Raw genomic sequence first — 10014 nt, forward strand, 5'->3', positions numbered from 1 at the left:
ATATATATATATATATATATATATATATATATATATATATATATATATATATATATACATATGTGTGTGTACATTTGTGTTTATCCCTATGTATATATGGTGGTATATGGCCCAGTCAGTGAAAAAGCATAACTAAATAAAGATGGGTAAAAGTGCAACTTACTTTTGGATCGGATACAACTTCACCACCAGCACCCACGAAGGTCGTATGAAAGTTTAGGACGATGTCAATGAAAAATATAACATCGACGATACTATCAACAACTAGCAGTGACACGTCTTCGCTGGTTTTGTTCTTGAAGGCCACATTGTATGGTACCATTATGGCGGTATAGAATGTTAAACAGAGAATAATCCAGTCCCAAATTGCTTTGAATGCACAGTAGTGGAGGAGTATGTGAGGTGGTGTCTTTGGTGCTTCCTGACGATACTGAGGCATCACATCACCGCTCAGGGACATCATCTGGGCAGATTGGTACTGATTTCAATGACAAACAAATCAAGACGATTTCTTTACAAATCGTATTACACTCATCTGTTGGTGGGTTTACATGGTTTTCTTTTCTAGGCAGACAGATGGAATTGATTGATAATAAGATAATAGGAAGGAACTTTCTTTCAGATGATTTTTCCAACAATTTCTCATTTTGATCTTTCACCGAGGGGCTACTCACTTCCGAAATCACGGCGCTACTCTGACATAAAATCATTCCGCAATCACTGAAATTAAGTGATTTCAGCTCTCCGAAATCAATTTCGAAATCAGGTGAAATTGTCTGAAATCAATTAAATCACCGAAATCAGTGGCGCACTGGCATAGTACGAACCGTGCAAGTAATTCGTGATCTTGAAATTGACACACCTACCATCGATGATAATAAAATACCGTACTCACTGCCACAGTAAAATGATAAAATGGATCGTTTTCATCGTCATTAGGTCAAGATTGGCGGAGTAGAATCAAACCAATTCGTTATTATTTTCCAGTTTTGATTTTCATAATTTGACACAAGCCGTTTTGGCCCACCTCTATTTTCTTGTTAACTTTATTTTTGTGAAATGACTGATTTCGAATTAATCAAATCATTCGAAATCATGAACTCACCTTCCGTAATACTTGAAATCACCGAAATCATTTTTTCCGAAATCACTGAAATTACCCGAAATCGACTTCACTTCGAAACCATGGTGTCACTCAATTATGAATTGAGTAGCCCCTCGTCATTGACCATCAATTGAGTCTATTCTATTCCATTCAGTTGTTTGTGGAATTGATTGAACAGTATGGAAAATGACGTTCAAGGATACAAATCAAGAAAATCATCAAATGATTTTCTAAAAAAATTGTGAGAATATTTGGCTAACACTCACATGTGCAAGATGAGACTGTTTGGCCGCAGTAGGTAGCGTTGTGTCTTTCAAGGCTGGCAGGTGTGAGCTGAACTGGGAAACAAGAACTGATCTGGACCTGGTAACAGACCTGGCAAGTTTGGCAAACTTGGAGAGTCCACCCTTGCTGTCGTCGGTCTCTATCGGCTGCTTCAAGGCAGTAATATCCCTGAACGTCAGCAGAAAGAGGACAACGAGATCTCTCTCGTTCTTGATCGGCGCTATCTGCAGGAGGAGCCATAGTGGGGTCTCTGTGGACAACGGAAATTCGAAATCGCAGATGGAATAATAGAACCTAATCCCTTTCAATCCCAAGTGACAGCGAAAAATCGTTAATCTACAGTTTCTCTCAACTAATCACTAATTGGAAGATTTCTCTTCATAATTATTTATACATGGAAGAGTCTGTCTCATTATTTGTACTCATTATTTTATCAACAAGTTGGAAAACTTGATTTACCTTCATGATCATTCCATCACTAAACTTATCTACAGATCATTATTTCAAAATGGAAAAGTAGTCAAGAATGAAGTGGAAAATATTTTCATAAAATGATATTCATCAATTGTAAAGCTGTCTATAAGCATATATCTCCTGATGTTAACTGCAGATTTATTTTGGTGATTATAAATTCTCGATAAGTGTCGAAAGAATTATTTTTCTACGGGATGAAAATTTCTTGACATGGGTTTTTTAAATCCAACAATTTGAGAGATATTTGCAAATTGATCTTGATTAAATTTTTAAATTCATATCTCCAACAATGCTTCACCACTCGCTACTCTATTATTATGAAGGTAATTAAATGGAACAATTAAAATAGAATTAATAATCCCATATACAGCTGAATAACTCCCCAAGCGTTCGTAATGTAAATAATACGACCCGAAACATTGAATTTCATGGCAATTTATATCATAATAGTTATATGATTACGTTGTATCGATTATATGAGAACGCTCAGGCGATATTCTTGTTGCACGTTGGATGAAGCATGCGTGCTGCTATTCAAAGTGAAGGAAAAGAGGGAAAAAAAGGTGAAATTAAGAAAAAAAATAGTCAAGATCATCGTAATTGAAATTTTTTAAAGAACAATAGTAGGATTATTCTGTTATTTTGTTTTAATTGCAGAGATGGATAGCAATCGATTGGGTGCGTTAATAATAGTCCTAGGGTGCAATTTACACGAGCACACCATAATCTGGGTTGTTACGAAGGGTACCCTATTTGTTCATCCTAATGCCATAGCCAAATGAAATATTTACATTTAGTTATTTATATATTCATCAGCAATGCAGCATCAGCAATAAAAACTGAAGTTCTTACGGAAAATAAGTAGTGTAAGCTGTGGTAAGAGTTCGTCTGGTTTTTCAATAACTTGTTTATTAATTTCATTACAGAAATTTTGGACTGAAATAAAATAAATATAAACCTTTCTCCAAATTTGAGCTTATCTAAAAAAATTGACATATTTCTGCAAAAAATCTCTACGGTCTTGTTTCGTAGGAGCAGAAATGGTTTTTGAAAATGCCCCTCGATGATTTCGCCTAATGTGACTTTTTTATTACGACAATTGGACAATGACCAATTTGCATGAGTTATGGAGACCGAAATCATTCTGCTTTTTTTTAATGATTCAATAATGCGTGCAACATTTTACCACAACGTACTCAATCGATGTGTACAGTAGCAAGTCACATATTCAGAGGTACATAAAACAAGCATCAAAGGAATGAGCTCTCGAACTTTTCAATTTTTCATTTTAATTTTTCACGCCTCCCACCCGTCTTCTTTTCTTTTTGATTATTGTTCGATGGATATTTTCATTCATGGAAAATATTCGAAGAGGAAGAGAAGAGGAGAGCAAAAGTTGATTGCATTTTGACGTGAAAAGCACTCGAGAGAAATGGGAAAAATTCAATTGGCGACATTTAATTTAGTGACAGTCAGAGTGACAGACGAAATAAACTTGTGACACGAAATTCTGTTTCAAAAGCCCTCTCATCGCGTGACAAAAGTATGGAACATTTGGGAATTCCAGCCAATTCTCAAGGCAATTAACCTACCCCTATTTTACCCATATCCCACTGAATTATTATTCCAAAATTTCCATTATAATAGTCGGCTTTTCAATTGAGCTGTTTAGTTTATATCTTCAGGTGTAATAATGATTTTGTTCGATGTTTAACAACCGTGTAATTTCCTAACTCAGCGATAAAGTGATGGAACAAGTAACAATAGAAATCTATAACAGTGTTATGAAAAAATATTAAGAGACCGTTTTACTGGATTTATCAAATTAGTTTTTCCATTGCTAATAAAATCTACTATGAATGCGATCGTATGAGATAGGTGAAGAATTAACTAAAATGTATGTTAAAGACTTGTTTCATCACATCTCTAGAAGAATATATTCATAATTATTTTAATAAATAAAATGAAAATTATCAATCTACAGGGATTTATATAATTACAGGTTTTCCATACAGAGTGTTAATTATTAGGCATCAAAATTTGCGATCACTTACTTATTTGCAAATCACTGAGACACATTTGGTTTGATATATATATATTTTTTCAATTTTCAATTGGCGAGCGAGCGAGAAAGATAAATAGGTATATAGCGAGATAGTCATTGTGAGAGTACCTGCGTATAGACATACCTCGTGGGGTACCTTTAAAAACATAAAGAATTACATCCTTAGTTACTTAAATCGGGAATTAATCTTCAAAGTTATTTACAAAATGAAAAATTTTTATTAATGGCTCTATTCCACATTTTCCTAATGCTCCCCGACTCTTTTCTTCATTATCTTTCACTATTCCGTTAAAAAATGCGATTGAATTCTTTTTTTAGGCGATGAAAAAAGAAACCTGTGCAAATGAGCAGAGAAGATAAACAAATGTTTTGTTGATTTATAATAAAACAAAACATAATAGAATGGAGACAACTATTAGTGACTGAGATGACCATATATTCAGACAATTTCATACAAGATGATGTTGGAGCCTTCGTTACAAATTTAGTAGACAAGATCACGCAAAAGTGCAAATCACCGTAATAATGAAGCAGTGATGCCACGAGACGAGACGAGACGAGAAACTGTGTCTTCTCGTCTCGTCTCATTATCAGGAAACCATTCTCTCGTCTCGTCCTGTATCGAAATACGAGAGCAATTTCTTTTCTCGTCTCGTTTCTCTCGCGTCCCGCGGCATCACTATAATAAAGCTCAAAACTTCCAATAATGATTAAAGTATCAAATACTGGACTAAAATTTGATTAGATAATTATCAAGATGTTAACAGATCTTTTTATTAATATTAAGGTTGACTATTTACAGCGAAAAATTATGACACGCCTATAGATTCCGTAACACCCTGTAAACAAGGGGATCTATTTCCCGACGACGAATACAATTCCCTAAGTAGAAGCAATTCTCTCAGTTTTTTTGTCTGAGGGCATTAGAAAGTGAAATAAGCGTGAAATTATTTTGGAGATGAGTGATTTTAGAAAAAAACTTCAACAGACTTTTTTTGTACCCAAGGAAATTACCTACAGAAAAATTATTTTCATAATTTCTCCTTCTATCACTTATCATCGACATGGTACATCAAACATCTGTTAGAATGAATCAAATAGTTTCTACTTTATTGAAAAGGATAATACTCATTACGATGTATATATATACATATATATATATATATGTATCATTAGCGCAAAAAAATTAATCGTTTATTATTTGTTTGCCTTGCAGACGCTTAAATGTTAAAAATAGCCCAGGGCCTTCAATTTTTGAGCTTCAGTTTTTTTTTCAAAATTTTTTAACAAATGTGTGCAATAACAATTGCGAATTAGTTTTTTGAAATCCAACTCTTACACAGCTAATTTTGTTTTCTTAAATAAAAAATTGCACCATTCATGTGAAATAGCCCAAAAAATATTAAGGATAATTTTTCCGCCTATTTTAAATGAATGGCGCAAATTGTTATATTAAACAAAACGAAATTAGCTGTGTAGGAGTTGAATTTTAAAAAACTAATTGGTAATTGTTATTGTACACCTTTTTTCAAAAATTTGGAAAAAAAATCTCTGTAGCTCAAAAATTGGGGGACTATTTTTACCATTTTAAGCATGTGCGGGACAAACGAAGAATAATCAATTAATATTTTTTGCACTAATTATTCGTTTTTGGACTTAAATAATTGATCTTCAATTCATGAGAAAGCTCAAGCTGTACCGCAGTTTCAAAAGGACAACCTGTGCCGGTACAGTACACTAAGAGAAATATCGTCATAATTTCACAAAACTAATTTCTTGCGCCAAATATCTCATCTCTTGAGGATAAATTTCTTGGGATAAGAATCCCGGAAAATGTGTCAGACAATGCCAGATTTCGGTGAAGTGTTTATGACTTGAACATGAACATTTCATCATAAATTGGGAATTTCTTGCCGCAAGAAATCGGTTTTTTCGTCTCAGAAGATGAGAAAATGGCTAAAAATATTAAAAGCTTCGATTCAGTGAATCATGAATCAGAGACTTTCATATTGAATGAATAGAGAATTTATGCAGAGGAAAACCTCCAGATATTAAAAAAATATACCCGTCCCTTACGCTCAATCGCTTCGAGTTCGAAGGGAAGCAATATCTTCTTTTCCTTCTGTCAAACTATTTTTGTCGTTTAAGAAATATTATCTCATTTCGAAAAAAGACATCACCTTTTTATTTAGTAACTTCCTCCTGAGCCCGAAAAGCACCGATTTCTTCTCTGTAACCGACCGTAAATTGATTAAATATGTATGCGATGTTTTTCGCTCAAAAAATGATTTTTGTGATATTATGTCGATTTTTCTCTTAGTGTAGGTACTCGATTAATAACATTCCGCTCGTCCGTAGAATCTAGGTATGAATATTCTCATTTCCAGACGGAACTTCATCTCGGAACCGTTTGCACACTAGACTGGGGTTTTGCCTACACAGCTGCCCATCTAATGAAAATGAAACATAAAATGAAAAAACCTAACACCAATAATAAAATTACCTTTCGTCTAATAAAAGATTTTGAGCCAATAAGAGGGTATCAGATGGACGTCGTTAATGTAATCCACAACTGATGCCTTTAATTGATAATGTTCACTTTAGCCTCTTAGTTCAGAATCCCTTTTGTTTATTGCTCATGTCCATCAAATTTGTAACCACCGGAGATAACGTCATTTTATCTATGTCCATTTACATTACAGACCATCATGATATCGAATCGATGAGCGACATTTGTAATTAGAAAAGGAGGAAATGAAAAGCTTGAGTAAAGTTTGGGAAATGGAATAAAACAATCTCCTTTTCTCTATCAAATATTGAAAACACTTGTATTTTGAGAAAATTGGAGTGAATAAAATCTCCATCGTTCTTCTTCGAATGACAGTGACAGGTGGCATCCATTGCCCCCCTTCCTATTTATCCTAGCACACGTGAAATGTCTTTCCGGCACGTGTAAATATATTCCGGTAATTTCCTATTCTGTAGGGAATAGATAGCAGGGGATAACACTCACTGTTCTTCTTGTAGAGTAGTATCTCGAATTGATCGTGTATCTGTCCCTCAAGGCACTCTTCTATCCTTGCTATCGTCTCCTTATCAGTCAGCTCGCCGTACATGAAGCCACAACGACATGATTTTTGCATCACCTATGAAAAAGAATCGACAAATTAACAATTTATTGGACATCCATTACCAATCAAAAAAGGGAATCATCAATTTCGATTGAGCCTGAGAAAGATTTACAAACACAAAAAAAGGTTTACACTTAATAAAAAAGCATAATCTATTAAAAATGAAAAAATTTGTTATCCGTAAAAGATTATATGTGATTTTTTTACGTATAGAATTTATGAATCAATGAACTCAAGCCATGGTGTCTTCCATTCTTATTTTTTTGTCAAATGTGTCAAATAGAAATCAATGCATGATTTTTTTTCCAATATAGTATTTTTCGACCCATTGACGAGACATTTTTCTTGTCGGTTGTCGACGCTCGGGAGCGGCTTTTTCACACGCGGAGTGTACGTGGAGCGAGACTTAAGAGTATTATGGCGGGGTCCATAGCTGGAAAAAAAAGCAGAGAATTCAATGAAAATTGCTCAACAGATTATTCGATCCATTTGAAAGCCGTATGCAAAATGTCAAGACCCCTACTTAAACAATAATAATGGGAATAATTTTTGAAGTTGCTACTTATACACGCAGTTGAATGGGGCATCGGTAATTTTTGTGAATTTCCTACGTTATCGATAGATCAATAACGTAGGAAAAGCACTAAAATTACCGATGCCCCATTCAACCGTGTATATAAGTAGCAACTTCAAAAATTATTCCCATTATTATTGTTTAAGTAGGGGTCTTGACATTTTGCACACGGCTTTCAAATGGATCGAATAATCTGTTCAGCAATTTTCATTGAATTCTCTGCTTTTTTTTCCAGCTATGGGCCCCCCCATAATACCCTTAACGAACGGAGTGACAAAAATATATTTTTGATCGTGCTATACGTTAAAAAATGCTTTATGGAAAACTCAATGAAATCATTTTTCAATTTCAATTTTTCAGAAATAAGTTTCAGCAATTTATTTGTGTAGTGCTTACCTCGGCCCGATTGTATCCAGATATTTTACAAAAGCTCTCATTGCAATAAACAATTGGAAAGTCAACAATCTGAGCGTTGGCAAGGAGGAAACTACTGTCCGCTGAAACAAATACAAAAAGGAACAGAATAATGAATAATGGTTCCAAGTGGATAATTTGGTAGCCTCAAGGGCCTTGGCTAATGCATTTCCTGGGAAATTAAACGGAGATCAATTAAAAGGTTTGAACGTGACACAATCAGCATGATTATATAGATGATCTGATTGAATCTACTCGACTCAACTTTGTATTACCCCCAAGTCGGCGGATCGATCCCGGGTGAGTAATGCACATAGGTGACATCGACCCAAGATATTCGCAGTCATTGTTAAGTACGATATTTAGTCTTTTCACTTTTTTCACACGATGGAAGTTGATCTTTAAATTAACGACATTTCATTTTTGCTTCCGAATGGAAGCCTTGTAATTGACCGATTTTTCGATTCTATAATTTTGATTGCAAATGGTCTAGAATGTTATGAAACGTAAATAAATGATGTTTTTAGGGTCATGTCTGTATATATGTTATAACTTGAGTTTTCGGCGTCAGGGTGTCTACAGGAAAATATTCAAACTTTTAGTGAAATATGTATATCCAAAAATACCCAAAATACCGAGTTTCAATATTATAGGGGCGGATATGCCTGTACGGCCCACCTAAGGGGAAATACCAGTTTTACATTTTCTATTTCAACTTGAGTGGAAAAAATATTTTTATGTACTTCTTTGACTATTGAACTCATTATTCTCGAAGTGTAGACGTCTAATTCCCCTCAGAATCGACAAAATTAATTGAAAACAAAAGAGAGAGCCCATTAAGCGGTACTACCCGCCGTCGGCTAATACCGCTCGGCACGATTCCAATGCCGCCCATAGGAAATTGTGTGTATCGCTTACGCTGCAACCTAACCTGTAGTCGACTGCTGTCGAGTAACTGCGAGTAACAATGTGGTCGATCCTATGAGCGGTATTACCGGCTCCGCTCGGCGTCAACAAAATTGTTGATAACTATTGACGCAAGGGGAGTTTTGAGTTCGAATTGGTCTCAAATTACGCGTGAATGTAACCCGAATTGAAAAACCATAGTTTAATATAACAATTAGGAGTTTGAAACTATCAAAAACCTTAATTACTAGTGCACCAATTTTGCACCATAAAGACCTCGAATCTTTGTTATGTGTTTTTTTATATTTAATGTGGCAAATAGAGTGAAATTTTCCCAACAATTACATTCTATCATCAAATCCTTCGTGATCAGGAAGAGAAAAAAATTTTCGAGTTGATGGTTGTGGAGAAAATCGGGTGGGCGGTATTGCCTGCTGAGCGGTACAGGTGCACCCTCCCCTAAGAGTTATAATCATAGCAGATTTCAACTTGCTATCTTAATTTTTTCTCAACTTATCGTGCGTACAAGATTTTTCATGAAAAAACGGAAAATCGGCAATATCTTCAAATTTTGTATGAACGGGTATCGATATTTTGATTGATTTAGCTAGAGGCCATCAAGACGACCATTTTGAAAACGAAAAAATAAAAATTGAAATCGGCGGAGTTGGTTTTTCACATATTGAGGAAAAACAAAATTTAACCCTAGTCTTGTCACCAAACGCGACCCTGCGACTTTGGTCACCTCCAGGGGCATTCGCCGCCGTGTTATTTAGGCATTAGCGTTACTGAATTCATTCTACTATATTGCCCGGGCGCGATGAGCAAGCTTCCGGCAACCTCGCGTCATGGACAATTTCATTTTACATGGGAAAAAATAATTCATCTGTCCGGAATAATTTGTTTTCTTCAAAAATTTCGGAAAATATGTTGTTGTAAAAACTACTATAATTTTAGGCAGTCAATTGTAATTGAAGGAAAATGACGCGCGGCGGGGATTCCCTCATATAGGGTGACCAATCTAGGGTTAAATCGTGAAATTGAATTTACTGACTTTTTT

At 35.0% G+C, this 10014-nt stretch overlaps 1 protein-coding gene across 1 annotated transcript in view; it reads right to left on the reverse strand.

Moving 5' to 3' along the window:
• Positions 1 to 8125, reverse strand: part of LOC107040413 (potassium voltage-gated channel protein eag) — a 70236-nt gene extending 62111 nt beyond the window's left edge. The window contains exons 1-4 of the mRNA XM_015260495.2: positions 8031 to 8125; positions 6943 to 7075; positions 1372 to 1640; positions 164 to 463 (exon numbers count right to left, since the gene is read on the reverse strand). Of these exons, the coding sequence (XP_015115981.1) occupies positions 164 to 463; positions 1372 to 1640; positions 6943 to 7072 (699 nt within the window). The 5' untranslated portion in view covers positions 7073 to 7075; positions 8031 to 8125. The remainder of the gene's footprint in view (positions 1 to 163; positions 464 to 1371; positions 1641 to 6942; positions 7076 to 8030) is intronic.
• Positions 8126 to 10014: the final 1889 nt, after the last annotated feature.

This window comes from Diachasma alloeum, unplaced genomic scaffold, assembly GCF_001412515.2.
Source record: "Diachasma alloeum isolate Michigan unplaced genomic scaffold, Dall2.0 Dall_scaffold_00333, whole genome shotgun sequence".
In the NCBI taxonomy this organism is placed as follows: domain Eukaryota; kingdom Metazoa; phylum Arthropoda; class Insecta; order Hymenoptera; family Braconidae; genus Diachasma; species Diachasma alloeum.